This window comes from Salvelinus alpinus, chromosome 7 (assembly GCF_045679555.1).
Source record: "Salvelinus alpinus chromosome 7, SLU_Salpinus.1, whole genome shotgun sequence".
NCBI classification, from domain to species: domain Eukaryota; kingdom Metazoa; phylum Chordata; class Actinopteri; order Salmoniformes; family Salmonidae; genus Salvelinus; species Salvelinus alpinus.
In genome coordinates this window covers 11,859,928-11,887,907 of record NC_092092.1, presented here as the reverse complement: position 1 = coordinate 11,887,907, position 27,980 = coordinate 11,859,928, and the positions used below count along the sequence as shown (strand labels likewise).

At 40.7% G+C, this 27,980-nt stretch overlaps 1 protein-coding gene across 1 annotated transcript in view; it reads left to right on the top strand.

Annotated features, from left to right (window-relative positions):
- Nucleotides 1-27,613, top strand: part of LOC139580461 (bone morphogenetic protein 5-like) — a 34,904-nt gene extending 7,291 nt beyond the window's left edge. Inside the window, exons 3-7 of the mRNA XM_071409146.1 lie at nucleotides 16,083-16,231; nucleotides 23,645-23,842; nucleotides 24,445-24,521; nucleotides 24,956-25,066; nucleotides 25,271-27,613. Of these exons, the coding sequence (XP_071265247.1) occupies nucleotides 16,083-16,231; nucleotides 23,645-23,842; nucleotides 24,445-24,521; nucleotides 24,956-25,066; nucleotides 25,271-25,420 (685 nt within the window). The 3' untranslated portion in view covers nucleotides 25,421-27,613. The remainder of the gene's footprint in view (nucleotides 1-16,082; nucleotides 16,232-23,644; nucleotides 23,843-24,444; nucleotides 24,522-24,955; nucleotides 25,067-25,270) is intronic.
- The last annotated feature ends 367 nt before the right edge of the window (nucleotides 27,614-27,980 follow it).

Below are 27,980 nucleotides of genomic sequence, written 5' to 3'. Positions count from 1 at the left end.
ATTTGCTATTGCATGTAATTGATCATTCTATGGTTTAGAGTGGTGGATTCCTCAATCAAACGCCTATACGAAGGGAAGTGAAAGCACATCTTATTCTGTTTAACTGAGAGGAAACAGCCATCTCAAATGTCCCCTATTCTTGTTTATAGGCATCCTGAATCACTGTACATAAAAGATGCAGCCATGTGAGTTTACAAACCAGTTTGCCTTGTTCTGCCCTGGCCTTTTTGCCAGTTAGAGAACCAAAATGGTTGCTGATTTGGGTTTTATATTGGATATTTTGAGAATGGAAGAACTGTCTTTATCACATGTCAGATGTAATATCTAAGTGACATGGCTGTAAATGTATTATCAAATTAATTCATTGATAAATCCAATCAATTAACCATTTAATCAATAATTCAATCAACCTACCAATCAACCAATAAATCAACCAACCAATCGTCTAATCTACCAATGAAGCAATCTTCCAATCTATCAATCTATCAATCAAACAATCATCCAATCTATCAATCAACCAATCTTCCAAACAGATTAATCAATATTTCAGTCTTCCAATCTACCAATCAATCAATCAATCAATCACTCAATCAATCAATCAATCAGTCAACCCACCAATCTTCCAATCCACCAAACAACCAATCTTCCAATCTACCAATCAACCAGTCAATCAATCTACCAGTCACGCAATCTTCCAATCGACCAATCACCCAATCGACCAATCACCATGGTCTTAGAGTGAATTTAACATTTTATGAAATTGAACACAGCTTAAATTAGCTTTGAATTAGCTTTGAATCTGATAATGGCGCCGACGGGGATGGCTGCCGTTTTACGGGGTCCTAACCAACTGTGCTATTTTGTGTTTTTTTCACATTGTTTGTAACTTTTTTTGTACATAATGTTGATCCCAAATTCCCGTCATTCTTATGAAGAAAAGACGGAAATATAGGGGCGCAGATTAGGGTTCCTTGTGAGAATTTGTCAGTGAGTGGGTAAGCCCCTTCTACCATCTGTTATATTAGCCAACGTGCAATCACTGTAGAATAAACTGGATGAGCTCTGTTCGAGACTATCCTACCAACGGACATTAAAAACTGTAATATCTTAGGTTTCACCGAGTCGTGGCTGAACGACGACACAGATAATATACAGTTGGCTGGGTTTTCCGTGCATCGGCAGAACAGCTACGTCCGGTAAAATGAGGGGTGTGGGTGTGTCTACTTGTCAATAACAGCTAGTGTGCAATGTCTAATATTAAGGTAGTCTCGAGGTATTGCTCGCCTGAGGTAGAGTACCTCATGATAAGCTGTAGACAACACTATCTACCAAGAGAGTTTTCATCTATATTTTTCATAGCCGTCTATTTACCACCACAAACTGACGCTGGCACAAAGACTGCACTCAACAAGCTATATAAGGCCATAAGAAAACAAGAAAATGCTCATCCAGAAGTGGCGCTCCTAGTGTTCGGGGACTTTAATACAGAGAAACTTAAATCTGTTGTACCTCATTTCTACCAATATGTCATATGCAACCAGAGGGAAAAAAACTCTAGACCACCTTTACTCCACAGACAGAGACACGTACAAAGCTCTCCCTCAACCTCCATTTGGAAAATATGACAATAATTATACAAGTACCAGTGACTCGATCAATACGGAATTGGTCAGATGACACAGATGCCACGCAACAGGACTGTTTTGCTCAGACTGGAATATGTTCTGGGATTCATCCAATGGCATTGAGGAGTATACCACCTCAGTAATCGGCTTCATCAATAAGTGAATCGACGACATCATCCCCACAGTGACAGAACGTTCATATCCCAACCAGAAGCCATGGATAACCGGCAACATCAGCACCGAGCTAAAGGCTAGAGCTGCCGCTTTGAAGGAGCGGGAGACTAATCTAATAAGAAATCCCGCTATGCTCTCAGATGAACCATCAAACAGGCAAAGTGTCAATACAGGACTAAGATGGAATCCTAGTACACCGGCTCTGACGCTCGTCGGATGTGGCAGGGCTTGCAAACTATTACGGACTACAAAGGGAAACACAGGCTCGAGCTGCCCAGTGACGCGAGCCTATCAGACAGTCTAAATGCCTTTTATGGTCTCTTCGAGGCAAGCAACACTGAAGCATGTATGAGAGCACAAGCTATTGCGGACATTGAGTGATCATGCTCTCCTTAGCCTATGTGACCAATACCTTTAAACAGGTCAACATTCACAAGACCGCGGGGCTAGACGGATTACCAGGACATGTACTCAGAGCATACGCTGACCAACTGCTAATTGTCTTCACTGACATTTTCAACTTCTCCCTGACCGAATCTGTAATACCTACATGTTTCAAGCAGACCACCATTGTCCCTGTGCCCAAGGAAGCGAAGGTAACCTGCCTAAATGACTACCGCCCTGTAGCACTCAGGTCGGAAGCTATGAAGTGCTTTGAAAGGCTAGTCATGGCTCACATCAACACCATCATCCCGGAAACCCTAGACCCACTCCAAATCGCATACCGACCCAACAGATCCACAGATGACACAATCTCAATTGCACACAACACTGCCCTTTTCCACCTGGACAAAAGGAACACCTACAGTATGTGAGAATGCTGTTCATTGACTGCAGCTCAGCGTTCAACACCATCGTGCCCATGTAACGGATGTGAAATGGCTATCTAGTTAGCGGTGGTGCGCGCTAATAGCCTATCAATCGGTGACGTCACTTGCTCTGAGACCTTGAAGTAGTGGTTCCCCTTTGCTCTGCAAGGGCCGCGGCTTTTGTGGAGCGATGGGTAACGATGCTTCGTGAGTGACTGTGGTTGATGTGTGCAGAGGGTCCCTGGTTCGCGCGAGGGGACGGACTAAAGGTATACTGTTACACCCACAAAGCTCATCACTAAGCTAAGAACCCTGGTACTAAAGAACAAGAACACATCTTCACATTTTCTTAACTCTATTTTCTTAAAATGGTATTGTTGGTTAAGGGCTTGCAAGTAAGCATTTCACAGTAAGGTTTACACCTGTTGTATTCGACGCATGTGAAAAACAACATTTGATTTGATGTGGGTGAATTTGAAAGTTTGGAATTTTTGGCGTGGATGTCTTTAGATCATTATCTAAAGCTGAGCATCCACCTTTGGGGACATGCTTGTGTCAGCTTACTCCAAGGGAGGCTTTTAAATGGCCCTTTAAAACCTGCACGTTTCTGTGAAACACTTGTGTCAGGCAATCAGGCATAAAATGAAGGACATCCTGTTTACACTAGTACATCGCTGAAGTTTAGAGGGTATTTTCTCTTGATTAATCAGCTTGTTCCGAGTAGCTTCAAGAAGGTAATTTGTCTCCTTTGAAATATCAAATCATGACCAGCTGCTTTTCAATTTGACTCCGTAAATCATCCATCCTATAAAAATGTTTTTATATGAAGTATATCATTACCTTGTAAATTCTTGTGAAATGGAATATACATTCAGTCATGGGCATTTAAAAGTCCCTCCACAGAAGCAGATTATATTGAATGCCACCTTTGGAATAAGCTGAACTGTATATTTATGATTTGCAAGTTCCACTAGCTTTTTTTTCTAAAACAGTACTATGCACAGTAGAGTATCCTTGACATCCAGTTTTATACCTCATTACACGGTCACTGTACATTTTGTCTAAATCAAACTATGTTATGAACTGAATTTGCTATTGCATGTAATTGATCATTCTATGGCTTAGAGTGGTGGATTCTTCAATCAAACGCCTATACGAAGGGAAGTGAAAGCACATCTTATTCTGTTTAACTGAGAGGAAACAGCCATCTCAAATGTCCCCTATTATTGTTTATAGGCATCCTGAATCACTGTACATAAAAGATGCAGCCATGTGAGTTTACAAACCAGTTTGCCTTGTTCTGCCCTGGCCTTTTTGCCAGTTAGAGAACCAAAATGGTTGCTGATTTGGGTTTTTAAATTGGACATTTTGAGAATGGAAAAAAATTCTTTATCATATGTGAGATGCAATATCACAGTGATATGGATGTAAATGTATTTTCAAATGAATGGATGAATGAATAAATGCATTAATTAATTAACTAATTAATTAATCAATACATCCAATCAATCACATTTTATACTTTTTCTTCACCTTTATTTTAACAGGGTGTCATATTGAGACCAAGTCTCTTTTTCAAATGAGCCCTGCACAATACAAACACACACATCAATACAAAACACAATACAAATACTAAATTCCAAGACATAATCATAGAAAAGCAACACAATCTTCCGTTAGAGCATCCCCCACTAATGCTGTACATTGGGCACGAGGCATTCAAGCCTGAGCTTGCCTTGCAACATATTCCACATCTGTAGAGCATAACATCTATGAGCGGCTCTCCCTAAAAGGCTATGCATGGTCAATCTGACGTCTGCAGTGGCTTCACAGTGTTTACTGTGATGCGGCTTCCGCAGAAGTCAGAGCATTCATACGTATTGTGCTTTATGAAGTTGTTGTGAAGGAATTTGTTAAGAAAGTGAGTTTGTGTTGATACAGGACCTCCCGCCCCTACCATTCGTCAACCAATCATGTCAATGTGGAGCTATATGGAGCTATACAGAGCCCTCCACATTGTTGCAAAATTTGGGAGGTGCACGGCAATGCGGTACGGACCTCAATGGCCTCTGCATGCCTCCAGCGGCTCCACAATTGTGTCACACCCTCCATACGGAACCTCCGACCGCATTTGGAGATCAAGCATAAATTGGCCTTAAATCGGAAGCCACCCTTGGAACCTCTAGCACTATCCAATCTTGTGCTCTTAATCAGTCAATCAATCAACTCCAAGGGAGGCTTTCTCCAAGGGAGGCTTTCAAATGTCCCTTTAACACCTGCACAATACTGTGAAACACTTGTGGCAGGCAATCAGACAGAAAATAAAGGACATGTTTACACTAGCCCATCTCTAAAGTTTAGAGGGTATTATCTCTGATTAATCAGCTTGTTTTGAGTATCTTCAAACATTTTATTTGTCTCCTTTGAAATATCAAATCATGACCTGATACACACATTTAGGCAATAGATGGATATTGCAGAGCATTAAGTGGCATAAAGTAATAAGAAATGCCACGAAATGAAGCTTGTCACAAATATATTATCATTAGGAGCTTGACTATACTTTTATTTTATCTTAACTTTGATTCCAAATGGGGGACACAATCTAGAAGTCTCTGGGAGGATCTAGATTAAGGTTATTTTCTTTTATTGACTAGAAACATTCATTGTGCTATTTATATTATACGTCTTCCATGGAAAGAGAGTTTTAGCTGTGGTAAATGCAATCAGTAGCCTACACAGCGTGGTGTGTCATGAAACAATGAAGATGAAACAAACAACAAAGGAGGCAATAAGGCTGGGTTGACACAGGCAGCCCAATTCTGATATTTTACCCAATTATGGGCAAAATATCTGATTGTTAAAATGACCAAATATGGGCAAAAGATCTGATTGTTCAAATGACCAATTATTGGCAAAATATCTGATTGGACTGCTTGTGTAAACGCAGCTTAATGGACATGGTTACGCACACATTCTGGCCCAATCAGGTTTTTCTTTTCATTAATTAAGACCAAACATACATTTTGACTTTATTTGTATTTGGACATGAAAAATATGTTTCAATAAGTTACTGAAACTTTAGAACAAACATTTGCATGTTAAGTAAATATGTCAATGTTATGTATGAATTCTACAGTTGATCTTTGCCTGGTCTAAAAGTGTTCTATATTGCACTCCTTTCAGCTAACTGACTAGATACAGTTTGTGAACCTCATCCTTGTATCTCCAACCCTGTTCTGTCTCATTCTCACCACACCAGGGGCTCACAAATATAGTTATTGGATAAAGCTTTTCCATTAGCAAGTTCACCACTTGTGAAGCCTCAGAAATCCATCATTTATCAGTCCTCCTGCTCTATGTGTTAACTGTCAGGCGACTTGGTGCATTCCCGTTCAGTTGAAGCCGTATTGGCCCAATAGGGGCTGCCTAGGGGGTTCCCATGGTAACCCGTATGCCTACCTGCTTCTCTTAAAAATGTTCTGGTAGTGGGAAGCAGTGACATAGCTGAACACACAGGGGTCTACTTAAAGCAGGGCCCACATTCACTGGCCAAATATGTGTGCGGGTGATTGAAGGGGAGATATGGCCCTCTTGGGCTTTTCTGGAGGTCCTAGTCAATAAACTCTCCCATCTGAAGCCCTGGGCCCCAGTCATCACGGTCACCTTTATAGCTCACCCAGGTCTGGAGCCATCACACACCACACATTTAGCTTCTCAGCTCCTAACTGTTATTTTTCTGCTGGATAAAACTTATTTAGAGTTTCACAGTTCAGCACCTCCTTTCTCTGCTCCTCCCCCAAGAAGCACTCATAAAGATGGGGTTAAACTGCTCAACAGCTCAGACGCATAGGACTTTAAATGTGTGGTAGAACAAAGACACGTTTGTTACTTTAATGTTTTTTTTCACTACTTGGAAATTATGGCCTTGAGTATGTGACTGGTTGATTAATATCCTGCTTGTCCATATGTTGTGCGGTTGTGAAAACAGATTGTCTCTAATCTGGCCAAAGAGTCATTAGGCATGAATCGAAATGTACAGGATGGTTACCTGGAGGAAAATGGAGAGGGTCATGCTTTTTCAATTTAAAATCTAGTCAGAGGGTCATGTAATTTGTAATTGATTAAAAAACATATTTTTTTTTACAATTAGTTGTTTATTAGGTTATACATCGATGTGTGCCCGATGCCACCCCTCATCTATGATTCTTCGCTGGGCGTGCAATATCAATTGCGCCTATAGGCTATTTACTGTGGTCTCAATCAGATTGCCCATATAGGTTGTAGTCTACGAAGTGCACGCTCAGAGAATCACAGAGCAAAGTTACATTTCGAAAATAGGTGCTATGACGGTGTAATTAAACTAGGCTGCATTACACACCGCAATGGATATTCCAACCCTGAGCCCCGGCCTGATCTGCTCTTGCTGATCAAAAACGTGTTAATATGCTGCCTAGACTGTGGCTGTGCTGTGTAGGCTAACGGTGGCAGTTCAGAAGGAGAGTCAAAGGCTTCTTCCGATTTATAGAGGGAGCTGGTATGGAGTAGGTGTGATGGTTTCTAAACCCCTGCTACTGTGATATCAATGTGAAATAATAATAATATCTATATAGGCGTACAGAGGCCCATTATCATCAACCATCATTTCTTTGTTCCAATGGCACGTTGTGTTAGCTAATCCAAGTTTATCATTTTAAAAGACTAATTTATCATTAGAAAACCCTTTTGCAATTATGTTAGCACAGCTGAAAACTGTTGTGCTTATTAAAGAAGCAATAAAACTGTCCTCCTTTAGACTAGTTGAGTGCATGGAGCATCAGCATTTTTGGGTTTCGATTACAGGCAAAAAATGGCCAGAAACAAAGCACTTTCTTCTGAAACTCGTCAGTCTATTATTGTTCTGAGAAATTAAGGCTATTCCATGCGAGAAATTGCCAAGAAACTGAATATCTCGTACAATGCCGTGTACTACTCCCTTCCCAGAACAGCGCAAACTGGCGCTAACCAGAATAGAAAGAGGAGTGGGAGGCTCCGGTGCACAACTGATCAAAATGACAAGTACATCAGAGTGTCTAGCTGAGAATCAGACGCCTCACAAGTCCTCAATTGGCAGCTTCATTAAATAGTACCCGCAAAACATCAGTCTCAACGTCAACAGTGAAGAGGCGACTCCGGGATGCTGGCCTTCTAGGCAGAGGTGCAAAGAAAAAGCCATATCTTAGACTGGCCAATAAAAACAGAAGATTAAGATGGGCAAAAGAACACAGCATCCCGGAGTCGCCTCTTCACTGTTGATGGTGAGACTGGTGTATTGCGGGTACTATTTAATGGAGTTGCCAGTTGAGGACTTGTGAGGCATCTGCTTCTCAAACTAGACACTCTAATGTACTTGTCCTCTTGCTCAGTTGTGCACCCGGGCCTCCCACTCCTCTTTCTATTCTGGTTAGAGCCAGTTCGCGCTGTTCTGTGAAGGGAGTAGTACACAGCGTACAGTAGTCATTTACAACATTAACAATGTCTACACTGTATTTCTGATCAATTTGATGTTATTTTAATGGACAAGAAATGTGCTTTTCTTTCAAAAACATTTCTAAGTGACCCAAAACCTCTGAACAGTAGTGTATTTATCAGAGTTATTAACAATAAGCCAGATTGGAGTAACTTACATTGTGGTGCTTAAACTTGAATTAGCAGCCACGCCACAATCAATCAGAAATTGACAGCTCAGGGTGCTGAAAGTAGGCAAATTCAAGTAAGAATAATTAATTTAATCCGTCTTCATTTAAATTAGACTTTACTAACAACAAGAGGGCTTTATGTTGAACCTATTTCGTCCTATTTAAGAAATAAGAAGTAGGCCTACCTGTTTGACAAACAAAATTAGGCTATATGCCGCTATATCCATAGATTTGTTGGTAAATTCCTCCACCCATATTGTACTCTTTAAAAAGCCTACCTCCGTGCCAGTGAAGGGCTGTTAAGTTTAAACCAAGACTCGAATTGAGGGGGTATGAGAGGGTATCCCATAGGCTGACCTTTTATGAAAGAAAATGTCAAAAAAAAAAAAAAATGTCAAAAATGTCAAAAATGTTAACTTAAGATTTTGATTAAAATAAAACTGATTCGATTATATGAAGTGACCTATAACAGCGCTTTGGTCTGCAATACTTTATGCTAGAAACAAAGTGTAAAATACCCGGGAAAGACGTTACTCAGATGCATATTGATATCATTGTTTTGTTTCTTTGACATTCAGAGGCTGAGTTACAACCTGCTATAGCCAAATACAAAAAAGGACTTTGTTTGGGAAGTAATCTAATTCTGTCAAAAGCATATGGAAACCCCTTCAAATTAATGGATTTGGCTATTTCAGCCACACCCGTTGCTGACAGGTGTATAAATTCGAGCACACAACCATGCAATCTCCATAGACAAACATTGGCAGTAGAATGCTGAAGCACGTAACTCGTAAAAATCGTCTGTCCTCGGTTGCAACAGTCACTAACAAGTTCCAAACTGCCTTTGGAACCAAAGTCAGCACAAGAACTGTTCGTCGGAGCTTCATGAATTGGCTTTCAATGCACACAAGCCTAAGATCACCGTGCGCAATGTCAAGTGTGTAAGGGTTGACGCTGGTAGAGACGAGAAGCAGGAGTGCCGAGGCATGGACGCTGGACAAGCCGGCTAGGGCATAGAAGCCCGACGAACCGGCAGAGGCATGGGAGCCAGCTAGCTAGCTGAGGCGTGGGAGCCTGACGATCCAGCTGAGGCGTGAAAGCCCGACGACCCCGCTGAGGCGTGGCAGCCTGACGATCCAGCTGAGGCGTGAAAGCCAGACGATCCCGCTGAGGCGTGGGAGCCCAACGAACCGGCTGAGGTGTGGGAACCTGATGGGCCGGCTGAAGCATGACATGGGGTGGGCGCCTGCCGAGGCCATCGAGGCAAGAAGACCTCTCGAGCCAGCTAAGGCAAGGAAGCCCGACGAGCTAGCTGAGGCACCCTCGGTTCCCTCGGCGACGGCACCCGGACCCGACGTCACCAAACAAAACAAAAAACAAAACTCCCTGATGCTTCTTTTAGTGGTGTCAGCATTCTGTAAGGGTCGACGCTGGTAGAAACGAGAAGCAGGTACAGGGAGTGAACATTTAATAGCAATGGACATGGAACAGGACAGGACAGCGTCTGGACATTAACAGATAACGACATTAATGCTGACACAGGGAACAAACGGGGGAGCAGACAGAAATAGGGAAGGTAATCAACAGTGAGTCCAGGTGATGGTGACAGGTGTGCGTAATGAAGGGCAGCCTGGCACCCTCGAGCACCAGAGAGTGAGAGCGGGAGCAGGCGTGACAAAGTGTCGGCTTTAGTTTTGTAAAGCTTGCCAACATTGGACTCTGGAGCAGTGGAAACATGTTCTCTGGAGTGATGAAACACGCTCCACCATCTGGCAGTCCAACGGACGAATCTGGGTTTGGCGGATGCCAGAAGAACGCTACCTGCCCCAATGCATAGTGCCAACTGTACAGTTTGGTGGAGGAGGAATAATGTTCTGGGGCTGTTTTTCATTGTTTGGGCTAGGCTCCTTAGTTCCAGCGAAGGGAAATCTTAATGCTACAGCATACGATGACATTCTAGATGATTCTGTGCTTCTAACTTTGTTTGTCGAGATCGGTGTGGAAGAACTTGAATGGCCTGCACAGAGCCCTGACCTCAACCCCATCGAACACCTTCTGGATGAATTGGAACGCTGACTGTGAGCCTGGCCTAATCACCCAACATCAGTTCCCAACCTCACTAATGCTCTTGTGGCTGAATGGAAGCAAATCCCTGCAGCAATGTTCCAACATATAGTGGAAAACCTTCCCAGAAGAGTGGAGACTGTTATAGTAGCAAAGGGGACCAACTCCATATTAGATGTCTGACGAGCAGGTGTACACATATATATATACACACACACACACACACACTGAGTGTAAAAAACATTTAGATCACCTGCTATGTCCTTGACATAGGTGACCAGGTGAATCCAGGTGAAAGCTATGATCCCTTATTGATGTCACTTGTTAAATCCACTTCAATCAGTGCAACTCAATATTAGGAAGGTGTTCTTAATTGTTTTGTACCCTCAGTGAGCTCCAAAAATATTGGGACAGTGACACATCTTTTGTTCTATTAGCTCTGTACTCCAGCACTTTGGATTTGAAATGATACAATGGCTATGAGATTAAAGTGTAGACTGTTCTAATGTGAGAGTATTTTCATCCATATGGGCTGAATTTAGAAATTACAGCACTTTTTGTATGTTTTGGTCCCAAATTCCAAGCTTGTGACTCTATAAACTTATTGGATGCATTTGCTGTTTGTTTTGGTTGTGTTTCAGATTATTTTGTGCCCAATAGAAGTTAATGGTAAATAATGTATTGTGGAACTTCAGAGTCACTTTTATTGTAAATAAGAATAGAATATGTTTCAAAACACTTCTACATTAATGTGGATGCTACCATGTTTACGGGTAACCCTGAATGAATCGTGAATAATGATGAGGAAGAAAGTTAGACGCATAAATATCATATCCCCAAAAATATGCTAACCTCCCTTGTTGTTGTAATGGTGAGAGGTTAGCATGTTTTAGGATTATGATATTTGTGCATTTGTAACTTTGTCACTCATCATTATTCATGAAATATATACAGTTGAAGTCGGAAGTTCACACACATTTAGGTTGGATTCATTATAACTCGTTTTTCAACCACTCGACAAATGTATTGTTAACAAACTATAGTTTTGGCATGTCGGGTAGGACATCTACTTTGTGCATGACACAAGTAATTTTCCCAACAATTGTTTACAGACAGATTATTTCACTTATAATTCACTGTATCACAATTCCAGTAGGTCAGAAGTTTTCATACACTAAATTGACTGTGACTTTAAACAGCTTGGAAAATTCCAGAAAATGATGTCATGTCATTAGAAGCTTCTGATAGGCTAATTGACATTATTTGAGTCAATTGGAGGTGTACCTGTGCATGTATTTCAAGGCCTACCTTCAAACTCAGTGCCTCCTTGCTTGACATCATGGGAAAATCAAAAGAAAACAGCCTAGACCTCACGAGGCAGGAAAATTATGTGGAAATATTGTTATAACATTTCAAGTCATAGGTCAGGAAGTCAAAGCTTGGTCGCAAATGAGTCCTCCAAATGGGCAATGACTCCAAACATACTTCCAAATTTGTGGCAAAATGGCTTAAGGACAACAAAGTCAAGGTATTGGAGTGGCCAACACTAAGCCCTGACCTCAATCCCATAGAAAATTTGTGGGCAGAACTGAAAAAGCGTGTGAGATCAAGGAGGCCTACAAACCTGACTCCGTTACACCAGCTCTGTCAGTAGGAATGGGCCGAAATTCACTCAAACGTATTGTGGGAAGCTTGTGGAAGGCTACCCGAAACGTTTGACCCAAGTTAAACAATTTAAAGGGAATGCTACCAAATACTAATTGAGTGTGTGCAAACTTCTGACCCACTGGGAATGTCATGAAAGAAATAAAAGCTGAAATAAATCATTCTCTCTATTATTCTGACATTTCACATTCTTAAAATAAAGTGGTGATCCTAACTGACCTAAGACAGGGATTTTGTACTCGTATTAAATGTCAGGAATTGTGAAAAACACATTTTAAATGTATTTGGCTAAGGTGTATGTAAACTTCCAACTTCAACTGTATATTTCAGCAGGGGTGCCCCCAGGGTTGGGTAGGCTACTTTCTAAATGTAATCGGTTACAGTTGCCTGACATCAGGCAAAGCCTCTATCAACCCTTTTAATACAGTTTGGAAACCGTATGTGGCTTGTCCAGTGTTTGCTACACAGAGAGAATAACGTGTTGTATCTGCAAAACTTCACCTCAGCTCCGTCACAGACTGGTCTTCCCAGGCTGCCTGACTCTCCCTGTCACCATCTGATCCTCCTAAGATGAGGCATGACAAAGAATTACCTTGGTGTACATTTATACATGATGGTATCCAAGAATATAATCAATGGTTCAATAATTGAAATGACCATCATTCCCAGATCTCAGACTGTAGCTTTAAGCTGCTGTCCTGTGGCTACTGTAGGTCTACCCATCAATTCAAGATGGAACTTTGTATCATTCACTGATATTGTTAATATACTGCAAAATTCACCTGAGCTCTGTAGATTGGTCTTCCCTGACCCATGTCACCATCTAATCCTGCTTAGACATGATGAGCAGTGTTGTGTACTGTCTGTGCACTAGAGGGCGGCATTCCCGGGGGATGCCTGCAGGACCTGACAGAGATCATTGCGGCGCGGTCTGCATTTTTCATGCTGCAGATGTGACTTTGGGATGAAAATATTTTTCTTGTCCCACAGATTATTTGGAAACGGTCCTCTTTCTGCTTTGTATGCGTTAGCCTATTGTATTGTATTGTATTGTATTATTAACTTCTAATGGGCAGGTGGGACGGTAGCGTCCCACCTGGCCAACATCCAGTGAAATTGCAGAGCGCGAAATTCAAAAATACTAAATCCAAATAGTTAACATTCTTGAAAATATATGTGTTATACATCAAAATAAAGCTTAACTTCTTGTTAATCCAGCCGCTGTGTCAGATTTCAAAAAGGCTTTACCGCGAAAGTACACCATGCGATTATCTGAGGACAGTGCCCCGCATACAAACACATGAAAATCATTTTTCAACCAGGCAGGTGCGACACAAAAGTCAGAAATAGCGATATAATTAATGCCTTACATTTGAAGATCTTCTTCTGTTGGCACTCCAAAATGTCCCAGAAACATCACAAATGGTCCTTTTGTTCGATAATATCCTTCTTTATGTCCCCCCCCAAAAAATATGCGTTTGATTCAGAAATACACCAGTTTCAACTCGCCCAACATGCCTACAAGTATCTAATAAGTTACCTGTAAACTTGGTCCAAACATTTCAAACAACGTTCCTAATCCAACCTCAGGTACCCTAAAACGTAAATAATCGATAAAATTTCAGACGGAATAAACTGTTTCTAATACCAGATAAAAACAATGTGAAGTGCTCTCCAGTTCACGCGCACCAAAACAGTAGAGCCCACCTGAAGTGACACTTACAATGAATAGGACTACTTCTTCATTTCTCAAAAGAAAAACATTGAACAATTTCTAAAGACTGTTGTCATCTAGTGGAAGCCATAGGAACTGCAACCAGGTTCCTAATAATAAGGGTATCCCATAGAAACCCATTGGAAAATCCTATGACCTCATTTTTTCCCCCCCTGGATAGTTTGTCCTCGGGGTTTCGCCTGCCAAATCAGTTCTGTTATACTCACAGACATTAATTTAACAGTTTTAGAAACTTTAGAGTGTATTCTATCCAAATCTACCAATTATATGCATATCCTAGCTTCTGGGCCTGAGTAACAGGCAGGTTACTTTGGGCACGCTTTTCATCTGGATGTCAAAATACTTCTCCCTACCCACATATTTTTTCGCATTACTCACACACTCAGAATATGGTGCTTCAACTTTAGTAGCCTACCTCTCCTAGTTGGACGTGAGAGTTCAAGTGCATCTAGTATGTGTGGTCTCATTGAAATAGACTAAGCTGCATACATGGGCAGAGAATCACGTGGCTGTTAACTTAAATATGATTAGACTGTAGTTTACTACATTGTCTGTAAATAAATATTGGTAATGGAACAAAGCGGAGGGCGCTCAACCAACGTGAGTTGAAGTGCAATCCAAAAATGTAATCATCACTGAAAAGAAAAAGGCACAATATACACATAGGTTAGGCTACTATGGTGAGCGAGGGTTGCACCTTTTCATTTTCAATAAGCATTGATTAACCATTTATTTGTCAATGCCTGCAAATCGTCCTCCTAAAAGGTAGGCTATATCCTATAGGACTCTGCAAAAAATAGCAAGTGTCGCTGTCATCATTCTTGCTGCTTCAAGTTCAGTAGCCATACAGTACCTGCGAGATCAGGTGTGCTTGTGGTCTCAATTAAATAGAGTAGGCTATAGCCAATGCATGTGCAGAGAAGCACTGGGCAGTTATCTTTCCAAGAAAATGTACTTCCTAATTAGTTTACTACATTCCCTAGAAATAGGCCTAAATATTGATCACCCATATTTCTAGGTCTGAAAATCTTCCCACTCCTTAAAGGTAGGCCCAAAAATACTGTACATACAAGCAACTGCTGTTATGTAGTTATAATAGGGACCTCATATCGCAACCTGACAGACAGCTAGAGGCTAGAGCTGACCTGGCTATGGTAGCTACTAGCTAGTGCAGCTTATTAATTCACCTCAGTCGAGAGAGGATGAAACTTTAGCAAATGTTATATGTCAGTCACACTAGCTAATAGCTCAGCACTGCGAATAAACACTAGTTTGGTTTTTTTCTGTTAGGTTAAACAGCAGTTACCTTACCAGCTACATCAGTCAACTAAAGAGTCGCCAGTTTCTGCTCTGCTTGCTTTTACAACTTGGAAAAAAAGTGTAACACACTGACAGCAGCTGCCTCTGTTCAACTCTCTGGTGTTGGTCCAACCAGCCATCCAGTACCTTTGCCTTTTACACACCCTGTCCGCCAACTCTGTGGTGCCCGGATGGTCCTAAATCCAGCCTGCTGAACACTCAAAACAGCCTAGCGGACCGTTCTGAGGCGTCCACGTCATCCTAAAGCACACCGTCGCCACTTTTTGTATCATATTGCAATGATAAAACTGGGGGGACAGAAATGTAATTTCAGAATGTAAATTATTCCATTAGGTATTTATTGTGGAATTGTTAGATATTACTTGTTAGATATTGCTGCACGGTCAGTAATAGAAGCACAAGCATTTCGCTACACTCGCAATAACATCTGCTAAACACATATTGTGACCAATAAAATTTGATTCGATTTTATTTGAGTTTGAAATGCAATTCCAGAATGTAGGGACGACATGACCCCCCGTCCCCAGTGAAAGTTGCGTGCCTGTATTTCAGAAGAATTTACTTCAAAATATGGGGCTCAAAGGACAGAGCAAATGGATCAATAAATTGAACTAGTAAGATACATGTTTGTCAAAGGATGTTTTTGGCTCAGATCTGAGAGAACGATGGAATAAATTGCATCCAGTAGGGATTATTCAATGGTACTTTGTTTCTATAATAATTTCCAATATGGTATGTCAGGGCCTCCTTAACTGTTCTTCTGCTTCCAAGTCTAAACGACACAGAGGAAGCATGTTCTCTCTTTGTGTGGCCCCGTGCAAGTTTTAACAAAATTAACGTGGATAAACAGGAATTTCATGATTAGTTCCAGAGCTTAAAGAGGAGAGGAAGGCCCATCAATTATATCACCAATGTGCTAAATCTTTTTTATTAAATAAATCAAACTATTACACATCATAATGTATGTGCATTGCTTTGAGTATTGATTTTCTATGTATTTTTTCCTCAACAGGGATGCAGAGACGTTCTTGTTGGATTCCAAAAAGATCAAGGCCTCTGATGGGGGCTGGCTGGTCTTTGATATCACAGCTACCAGTAACCACTGGGTGCTGAACCCACTGCAGAACATGGGTCTGCAGCTCTCTGTTGAAACTATGGATGGTAATGGAAGAATTACTTTTCTTCAGCCTTTGTTGTTGCTGGGAATTACATATAGAAAAGCAAATGGCAGTTAAACTTTGTAGTTTACCCCTAAACTGGTCTTCCAAAGTCACACCCAAGTTCTTTGCCATCTTGTAGGTAGACACAGCTGTCCATAGAGGAGAGTTTAGGTCTTTATTGTCAGGGTTTGAGGTTGCGATGTTGATGTTTACCATGAAGAGATACATACGATACCATATCATAACCTGTATGTCAGATGAGAGAAGGACAGACAGAGCTGTTTGCCTTCTGCATAGCAAAGGTAGGATAAGCCCTGTGAAGAGAAAACAGAGCCCTATGACTTGGTTGTGGTCTATAGAGAGAACAACAGGGGAGGAGAACTGAGCCCTGGGGAAAGGGGAAAGGGGGATACCTAGTCAATTGTACAACTGAATACCTTTAACTGAAATGTGTCTTCCGCATTTAACCCAACACCTGTTGCTTGACTTCATGGCTCCTAGGTGGTGCAGTGGTCTAAGCCACTGCATCTCAGTGCAAGAGGCATAACTGCAATCCCTGGCTCAAATCCAGGTTGCATCTCATCTGGCTGTGATTGGGAGTCCCATGGGGTGGTGCACAATTGGCCCAGTGTAGTCTGTGTTTGGCTGGGGTAGGCAGTCATTGTAAATAAGAATTAGTTCTTAACTGCCTTCCCTAGTTAAAAATAAACAAATGTTGATAGATTCTCTTCAAGTGTTTGTAGGGCATCCTGAGATGCACATTCCTCATAGAGGTGGGCTTCAGAGCAGGATCTGATGTTTCACATGCTTATAAAATGGCTGTTTTAGTAGTGAAGAATTTAAGTATGTTCATTTGGGATTTTTTTTCAGGAACAATGTTAATGTTAAAAATATATATATATTATTATATGCACAGTAAATTGAGCCATAATCCTTGCATCTATTTTTATGCTATTTATATTACGTTAACTGATGACATATGACCATAAATCAATAATAAAGCCTCTTTGTGGTCTGAGATTAGTGCAGTCAAGCCAAGTGTAACGGACCTTGCATATGCTCATATCAACAATGCAAGCTTACATGATGCAAGGATTTTTACCCTCTTTTGGTTGGTGCAATTAAAGAGCTTCATTCCCAAAAGCTTTATAACCCTTTTCAGAAATGTTGGTAAATGAGCTTTTATTGTTGAAATAAATTATGAAAGAGATTGATATGATTTTTTAACTATCTAATCAATGACAGACATATATTTGTTTAAAATCTATCACTTGATAGATGTTTTTTTGCTAAATGCTATATATCTACCTCACTCTCAGGGAAATAAGTTGTACTCCTAGGTTTTAAACACATTTTTTGTACACAAATTTACAAATGATACATTTGTGACATCAACATAATTTAAGAATATATATTCTGTACAGTAATATGAGATATGTATGCAGATGCTCTTATCCACAGCAACTTACAGTTAGTGCATTCATCTTAAGATAGCTAGGTAAGACAGCCACATATCACAGTCAAATGTGACCCATTTCAGGAAACTAGGCATATGTCGCGGGTCACTACTTCACAGGAGAGCCATTTGAACGTAAACATTTTTTATCAAAATGCGTTCTTGGCAGAAATGCCTTCTCGAACATGTGAGCTTTCATGTGGCTTAATAACAAACGTGTATGTCATCTGTAAATACAAATAAAATTGTTAAATTACGAGCCTAGTTGGTTGAGACAGAAAAAGTGAGCAAACTTCCCACCAGCCATGATTGGCTGAGATAATGAGTGGGCTGGACTTGCCGAGAGATGAGTTGGGATTGTTCTGCCATATGAACTCAGCAAAAAAAGTAACGTCCTCTCACCTTCAACAGAATTTATTTTCAGCAAACTTAACGTGTAAATATTTGTATAAACATAACAAGATTTAACAACTGCGACATAAACTGAACAAGTTCTACAGACATGTGACTAACAGAAATGGAATAATGTGTCCCTGAACAAAGACGGGGTCAAAATCAAAAGTAACAGTCAGTATCTGGTGTGGCCACCAGCTGCATTAATTACTGCAGTGCATCTCCTCTTCATGGACTGCACCAGATTTGCCAGTTCTTGCTGTGAGATGTTACCCCACTCTTCCACCAAGGCACCTGCAAGTTCTCGGACATTTCTGGGGGGAATGGCCCTAGCCCTCACCCTCCGATCCAACAGGTCCCAGATGTGCTCAATGGGATTGAAATCCGGGCTCTTCGCTGGCCATGGCAGAACACATTCCTGTCTTGCAGGAAATCACACAAAGAACGCGCAGTATGGCTGGTGGCATTGTCATGCTGGAGGGTCATGTCAGGATGAGCCTGCAGGAAGGGTACCACATGAGGGAGGAGGATGTCTTCCCTGTAATGCACAGCGTTGAGATTGCCTGCAATGACAACAAATTCAGTCTGATGAAGCTGTGACACATCGCCCCAGACCATGACTGACCCTCCACCTCCAAATCGATTCCGCTCCAGAGTACAGGCCTCGGTGTAGCGCTCATTCCTTCGACGATAAACGTGAATCCGACCATCACCCCAGGTGAGACAAAAATGTGGCTCGTCAGTGAAGAGCACTTTTTGCCAGTCCTGTCTGGTCCAGCGACGGTGGGTTTGTGCCAATAAGCGACGTTGTTGCCGGTGATGTCTGGTGAGGAGCTGCCTTACAACAGGCCTACAAGTCCTCAGTCCAGCCTCTCTCAGCCTACTGCGGACAGTCTGAGCACTGATGGAGGGATTGTGCATTCCTGGTGTAACTCAGGCAGTTGTTGTTGCCATCCTATACCTGTCCCGCAGGTGTGATGTTCGAATGTACCGATCCTGTGCAGATGTTGTTACACGTGGTCTGCCACTGCGAGGATGATCAGCTGTCCGTCCTGTCTCCTTGTAGCGCTGTCTTAGGCGTCTCACAGTACGGAGATTACAATTTATAGCCCTGGCCACATCTGCAGTCCTCATGCCTCCTTGCAGCATGACTAAGGCACGTTCATGCAGATGAGCAAGGACCCTGGGCATCTTTCTTTTGGTGTTTTTAGAGTCAGTAGAAAGGCCTCTTTAGTGTTCTAAGTTTTCATAACTGTGACCTTAATTGCCTACCATCTGTAAGCTATTAGTGTCTTAACGACCGTTCAACAGGTTCATGTTCATTAATTGCTTATGGTTCATTGAACAAGCATGGGAAACAGTGTTTAAACCCTTTACAATGAAGATCTGTGAAGTTATTTGGATTTTTACAAATTGTCTTTGAAAGACAGGGTCCTGAAAAAGGGACGTTTTTAGCGCGCTTCTGTCTATTTGAGCTGGTCAATATGTCCAAGTAATCCTGTCTAGCGTGGCTTTTTTAAGTGTATCATGTATTAAAACTGCATAAGTGTTGCTCTCCACTTTCTGGAGGACTGAGTTTTGAAATCAGTGGAATATAATAGCTAAGGAGATTGAGAAAACACCTGTCTCGTTATTACATCTTCAACCTAAGGGCAACCATGGCATCCGACAGGAGACGCTTCCAACCATGAATAATGTAAGATAAGATATTAAGATATTCTAGCTAGCTACATTTTCAGATATTACACATTTCTAATTTTGACAGAAAGAGCCATCAGAATGTTCGGATCAACCCTACTAATTGGCCAAAGCATCCGGTGTGCACTCTGAACGCGAAATGCTCTGAATTTACTAACGGACAGTCTGACAACACAGTTGCAGTCTCCAATGCTCTGGATAACATAACAGCCTAACCAGCTTTGCTAGGGTGAGTAATGTTCAGTGAGATGTTCTCTCTCAGTTAAGTAGCTAACAAGTTAGCTTGGGTGCTTGACTGCTGCTGTTAGTACATTCGCAACAACCCTTAAGAGCTGGGTGGGGCTAAAGCTGAAGAGGGTGTGAATGATGCTGAATGGGTGTAGACAAAGAAGGGCTCTCCAATAGTAGTATCAAAATATTTAAAGGCTATTGTCTCAAAAGAGAGTTTATCAACTTTCAAAGCAAAATTACTTTCCCATTGTTCCTCAACTGTAGTATATGATGTACCATTTTGTAGCTCTGAGTCTCTACTTTTATCCAATGTACAAAACACAATCTTAAATTTTGCTACATAAGACTGATTTAAGCTGGTCGGTCACAAATATACATGATACGAACATACCATTGGGCTAAGGAGTATTGGTGTCTCTGAGGGGTCTTTGTCCTTGTTTGCTAACTACCTCTCTCAAAGAGTGCAGTGTATAAAATCTGAATATCTACTGTCTCAGCCACTGCCTGTCACCAAAGGTATACCCCAAGGCTCGATCCTAGGCCCCATGCTCTTCTCAATTTACATCAACAACATAGCTCAGGTAGTAGGAAGCTCTCTCATCCAATTATATGCAGATGATACAGTCTTATACTCAGCTAGCCCCTCCCCGGATTTTGTGTCCAAAAAGCTTTATCTGCCCTTAAAACAAAGGTCATATGGTTTGGTAAAAAGAAAGCCCCTCTCCCCACAGGTGTGATTACTACCTCTGAGGGTTTAGAGCTTGAAGTAGTCACCTCATACAAGTACTTGGGAGTATGGCTAGATGGTACACTGTCCTTCTCTCAGAACATATCAAAACTGCAGGCTAAAGTTAAATCTAGACTTGGTTTCTTCTATCGTAATCGCTCCTCTTTCACCCCTGCTGCCAAACTAACCCTGATTCAGATGACCATCCTACCCATGCTAGATTACGGAGATGTAATTTATAGATCGGCAGGTAATGGTGCTCTCGAGTGGCTAGATGTTCTTTACCATTCGGCCATCAGATTTGCCACTAATGCTGCTTGTAGGACACATCACTCTGTATACCCGTCGCAAGACCCACTGGTTGAAGCTTATCTATAAAACCCTCTTAGTGCTCTCTCCCCCCTATCTGAGATATCTACTGCAGCCCTCATCCTCCACTTACAACACCCGCAATGCCAGTCACATTCTGTTAAAGGTCCCCAAAGCACACCCATCCCTGGGTCGCTCGTCTTTTCAGTTCGCTTCAGCTAGCGACTGGAACAAGCTGCAACAAACACTCAAACTGGACAGTTTTATCTCAATCTCTTCATTCAAATACTCAATCATGGACACTCTTACTGACAGTTGTGGCTGCTTTGCGTGATGTATTGTTGTCTCTACCTTCTTGCCCTTTGTGCTGTTGTCTGTGCCCAATAATGTTTGTACCCTGTTTTGTGCTGCTACCATGTTGTGCTGCTGCCATGTTGTGTTGCAACCATGTTGTTGTCATGTGTTGCTGCCATGCTATGTTGTTGTCTTAGGTCTCTCTTTATGTAGTGTTGTGTTGTCTCTCTTGTCGTGTTGTGTGCTTTGTCCTATGTTTTTATTTAATATATGTTTATTTTTAATTCCAGCCTCCATCCCCGCAGGAGGTCTTTTGCCTTTTGGTAGGCCGTCAATGTAAACTTGCCAAGTTAATTGACTTAAAGGTTAAATAAAAAATAAAAAATTCCAGCTAAACAACGTATACGTTTTGTAGCGTTTCTCCAAAAATATCAAAATATGGAGTTGAAGTCGGAAGTTTACATGCACTTAGGTTAGAGTCATTAAAACTCGTTTCTCAACCTCTCCACAAATTTCTTGTTAACTAACTATAGTTTTGGCAAGTCGGTTAGGACATCTACTTTGTGCATGACACAAGTAATTTTTCCAACCATTGCTTACAGACAGATTATTTCACTTATAATTAACTGTATCACAATTCCAGTGGGTCAGAAGTTTACATACACTAAGTTGTCTGTGCCTTTAAACAGCTTGGAAAATTACAGAAAATTATGTCATGGCTTTAGAAGCTTCTGATAGGCTAATTGACATCATTTGAGTCAATTGGAGGTGTACCTGTGGATGTATTTCAAGGCCTACCTTCAAACTCAGTGCCTATTTGATTGACATCCTGGGAAAATCAAAAGAAATCAGCCAAGACCTCAGAAAAAAAAATTGTAGACCTCCACAAGTCTGGTTCATCCTTGGGAGCAATTTCCAAACGCCTGAAGGTGCCACGTTCATCTGTACAAACAATAGTATGCAAGTATAAACACCAAGGGACCACGCAGCCGTCATACCGCTCAGGGAGGAGACGCTTTCTGTCTCCTAGAGATGAACGTACTTTGGTGCGGAAAGTGTGAATCAATCCCAGAACAACAGCAAAGGACCGTGTGAAGATGCTGGAGGAAACAGGTACAAAAGTATCTATATCCACAGTAAAACGAGTCCTATATCGACATAACCTGAAAGGCCGCTCAGCAAGGAAGAAGCCACTGCTCCAAAACCACCATAAAAAAGCCAGACTACGGTTTGCAACTGCACATGGGGACAAAGATTGTACTTTTTGGAGAAATGTCCTCTGGTCTGATGAAACAAAAATAGAACTGTTTGGCCATAATGACCATCGTTATGTTTGGAGGCAAAAGGGGGAGGCTTGCAAGCCGAAGAACACTATCCCAACCATGAAGCAAGGGGGTGGCAGCGTCATGTTGTGGGGGTGCTTTGCTGCAGGAGGGACTGGTGCACTTCACAAAATAGATGGCATCATGAGGTAGGTAAATTATGTGGATATATTGAAGTAACATCTCAAGACATCAGTCAGGAAGTTAAAGCTTGGTCACAAACTTGTCTTCCAAATGGGCAATGACCCCAAGCATACTTCCAAAGTTGTGGCAAAATGGCTTAAGGACAACAAAGTCAAGGTATTGGAGTGGCCACCACAAAACCCTGACCTCAATCCCATAGAAAATTTGTGGGCAGAACTGAAAAAGCATACGGCAGCAAGGAGGCCTACAAACCTGACTCAGTTACACCAGCTCTGTCAGGAGGAATGGGCCAAAATTCACCCAACTTATTGTGGGAAGCGTGTGGAAGGCTACCCGAAACGTTTGACCCAAGTTAAACAATTTAAAGGCAATGCTACCAAATACTAATTGAGTGTATGTTAACTTCTGACCCACTGGGAATGTGATGAAAGAAATAAAAGCTGAAACAAATCATTCGCTCTACTATTATTCTGACATTTCACATTCTGTGAAGTGGTGATACTAACTGACCTAAGACAGGGAATTTTTACTAAGATTAAATGTCAGGAATTGTGAAAAACTGAGTTCAAATGTATTTGGCTAAGGTGTATGTAAACTTCTGACTTCAACTGTACATCTAAAATCTCTGAATGAAACATCTGAGAACAGTAATATTTTACACACACATGAAAGTATCCATAAGCAATCCTTTCTGATGTAAAAACACAAATGTGAAGGATTGGCTGATATTGCCTTTTGGAAATAAACTCTTATGTTGGGCCCCGGTGATTGCATTTGATTAGATAGGAACGTAATTATGCTTCTGTTTGCTGCTATTCACACTGCTTGTTGTTTTAAAAGGACGGAGTATCAACATGAAGTCTGCTGGCATCGTTGGTAGGAATGGACCACAATCCAAACAGCCGTTCCTAGTCTCATTCTTCAAGGCCAGTGAGGTATTGTTGCGCTCTGTCAGGGCCGCTGGTGGAAAGAAAAAGAATCACAATCGCAACAAATCAGGTGGTCAACAGGAATCATCACAGGCACCGAAAAGTGGAGGTGGGCATATTAAACGATCATAATTGTTATGTCTACACTCCAGGATGTTATGTCTACTCAAGCAGCCTCTTATTGCCAATTAGCCTTGTTTTGGCAGTACACGTGTACTATACACGTGATCCATATAAAACAGGTAGATTTTCAAAATAATAAACCTACCTGCTGAATCTTTTACCCTTCCTTCAACTCAGGATGGTCCATGGATATTAACATGTAACGCTCACCTTATACAAATACTCTAGCTAAAGTACACAAAACGTCCCCAATGACCCTCAATAAATTTGTTTCATTTGGCTGTCATTTTATAGAAGTCTATGTGCACTTGCTTCAGCTCCACATCTGTTTAGAACTGATGTGGTTCAGTGCGTTAGGGACACCCAGTCAACACCCTTTCAGTGGCCGCTTTACTGTAATAACAATAAATGAGTTGGTGCTGCCATTTGCTGTTAACAGTTTGTTAACATTTCATTAATCATTTTCTAGTTTCCTATTGTCCAAAATAATAATAGTGATCACAGGTGCTCAATAAAATAAAATAAAAGCCTAATGATGCATGAAAAACTGGTAAACTTGCAGATTAATTTAATGTTTCTTGTTTTCAGATCATAACACCAGTGAACAGAAACAAGCCTGCAAGAAGCATGAACTTTACGTCAGCTTCCGAGACTTAGGGTGGCAGGTAAGAAAGATGGAATACCATTTGAACTTTACCATGTTTATTCTACAGTGTCATAAGCATGTCAGAGCAGAAGGCACATAGGCTGCATTTAGACAGGCAGCCCAATCCAGCCCAATTTTTTTTTCTCCACTAATTGGTCTTCTGACCAATAACATCAGCTCTTTTTCATGGCTGATTTGATTGGTCAAAAGACCAATTAGTTAAAAAAATATATCAGAATCATAACATGTGTGTTACATGTGTGTTACAAATATGTGTGTGTTTGTAAAAACGGCTCTTTTAGTTTCAACACTTATTTAGGATATTCAATGCAGTGCACGAGAAACAGACAGATGACTGACTAAAGAAAACACATCAAGTGTCAATGAAGTGTCTTCAATATTCAATGAGGAGCACGTTGAGGCTTATTTTGTCTTTTTTAATTATATTTGAAGGACTGGATTATTGCACCTGAAGGCTACGCTGCTTTTTACTGCGATGGGGAATGTTCTTTTCCACTCAATGCGCATATGAATGCGACAAATCACGCCATAGTGCAAACCCTGGTAAGTGCAAAGCCTCAAAAGTTACTTATTTGAATTCATATTGAATTCTTTAACAATATGGTGATAATTAATCCCACACCATATAGATTTTATGAGCTTCTCAAACTGCTGCTTTGATGCTATCTCCTTTCTATACTCAGTCCTTTCTTTCTTTCAGTCATTTTAATTTATATTTTACTCAGTCCTTTCTGTTCACTTCCACAGGTCCATCTGATGTTCCCTGACAATGTGCCAAAGCCATGTTGTGCACCGACCAAGCTGAACGCTATATCTGTGCTTTACTTTGATGACAGCTCAAATGTCATCCTCAAGAAATACAGAAACATGGTCGTCAGGTCATGTGGTTGCCATTAACGGACAAGCAGCGTTATATTTCAGATACTATATGTGGTATTGCTGAAAAAGTACAATATTGATTTAGATAGGTTGGAGGTGTGATGTACAGCATTATGTATATATTAGTTGTATTAACTTATTTATTTCCCCCTATTTTTGTGGTAACACTCAATATTGTACAATGAATATGACTTAGAATATGAAATTAGAGTGCATGTATATTTGACATCACTTGGCACTCTCTCCTATAGGCCATATCAAACATATACAGGTACGTTGTTATAGTTGTAGGATTTTGTTGTACATCTTAGCAAAAGGAAACTTCTCGATCCGATATGGATCTATTGGACGTATTGTTATTGAATACGGTTCAACTATGTATACACATTTTTCCAACATGGTTCTTCGGCTGTCCCTATAGGAGAACCATTTGAATAAACCCTTTTGTTTCCAGGTAGAACCTTTTGGGGTTCCATATAGAAGCCTTTCCACATACGGTTCTACATTGAACCCAAAATGGTGCTTCTATGGGGACGGCGGAAGAACTGTTTTGGAACCCGTTTTCTAAGAGTGTATAGCACTGTTTTTCAAACTGTTCAATTAGATTTCATTTTCAAACCATTGTTTTAAACCATTCTAACCACTCAAAAAAGATTTACAAAATGCTGCTACAGTAAAATGAGGTAAAATCTTATGACATAGCAGTTGAAAATGGTTTGCGTAGCTACAGTATCTTACCTAGAAATAGTGTCAATTATTGCATCAACATTGTATTATTAAGGTTTTGTAAGCACATTATAACCTATACTAGCCTATGCAACTTGCAAAAATGTATTTGATTTATCCATCAGATGTGTTAAAGAAGAATCCGTATTGATGTCATTGAGTGAGTAAGAGCCTGGCACAACATAAATCACATTAAAGGTATGACGTAAAAGAGCAAAGTAAGTATTTCAAATAGGTTCCCTTGAATAACACTCTTGAGTTTTTCCTTCAGGCTTGAAGTTAATCATATTTACACTGTGCACAGTCTTCAGTCTATCATGAAAATGGGTTTGGAAAAACTTGTGGTTGTTTATACGGTATCCTTAGACTTCTGGCTATAAAATATATGTATATATCATGTTTTATATCAAATAAGTTATGCTGAAAGGCACTTCCTCTATGCCAAAGTATCCCATTGCTACATTCTGTTGAATACATATTTCCAGAGTATTCACTGAAAAAACATGAGGACTGGCCTGCTATATTCTCAGACCCTTGAAATGTCATAGTTCAATAACAGTAGGAATATATGACAATTAGGCAAAAGTTGTGCAGTAGCTCTCTTAAAAGTACATTTTGGCCAGTATATATTTTCATATTTGACATATTCAATACGTAATGGATGAAACATCCCTAACATGCTGACTAGACCGGCCACGTTGCGTGCGCGAGTGTTACAAAATAAATGTACACATCATGTACACGTTATTCAATCATTTCATCCAAACTGCTTGCATGTGTCAACGAGCGTCTGCGTAGCCAGATGCTAAAATAGAACTTGGTTCCATTTGAGACGCTTGACGCGCCTCTCCCATCTACTCTTTTGTTTTCATGACCATACTAACCCACATGGGTGATTGAAAAATTAACAAGGAGAGATTAATCAAAGAAAACTGACAAAAAAATAATTTTATCTGTGGATTAATTTTCGGAGTAGAGAACACACAATTTTGTATGACTCAAAATGGGACAAAATTCTACAAAGATCCTGCAAAAAAATTGGATCATTTGCATTTCAGATAAAATAGCAAGTCAATGTTTATCTCCCAGGACAAATTAGCTAGCAACAGCAAGCTAGCTAAATGTCCATGAATGTTTCATGTGTGTTTCAACTTGTCCCCAAATTAATATAGTTGGTTCTCAGTTGGTTTTAGTATTTTAACCTGCGTGTCATGAATGCATATGGCGGAGATAAACAAAATCAAAATGCGCACGATGGCGCACGTGGATGCATGCTTTGGGCAGGTTTGGTTAAGGTGTGAGAAAATACATTGTTTGCCCAATTGTGGTTATATCACTGTTATTTTTGTATTATTATTGATGTTATATTATTATTGTCATGTTGTTATGCTTCATAGTAATTTGAGTAATATATGTTTGGGAAAAATACAGGTTACTGTATTGTTAGTGTTGTTTACATATTATTAAATGATCTTTTTGAAAATATTGCTTCCAAATACTTTCAATTTATTATTAACTAAACCAAAACATATTAAAAAGTAAACAGACAATTTACATCCCTTAAAAGATTTTCAGTTTAAACGTGAAAATAACAATTTTCCCCACCCCCAAAGGCTTAAAACACCAATCCCACCTTAAAGAAACTCCATTGACAAACACTCTCTTTTGTCCTCCAGCTGCAGGCCTTCAAGTCTTTCAAATCCAAGTTGTCTTCGTGTATTAGTGTTTGGAATTCTATGGATGTTTTATGCACTGTTGCCGGACTACCGTCTGAGATTTATAAATGTTTGACAAGTATGATATAAACATAGGGGTCCACCCAGGGAGCCTGTACATCTGCTGCGTAGTGACA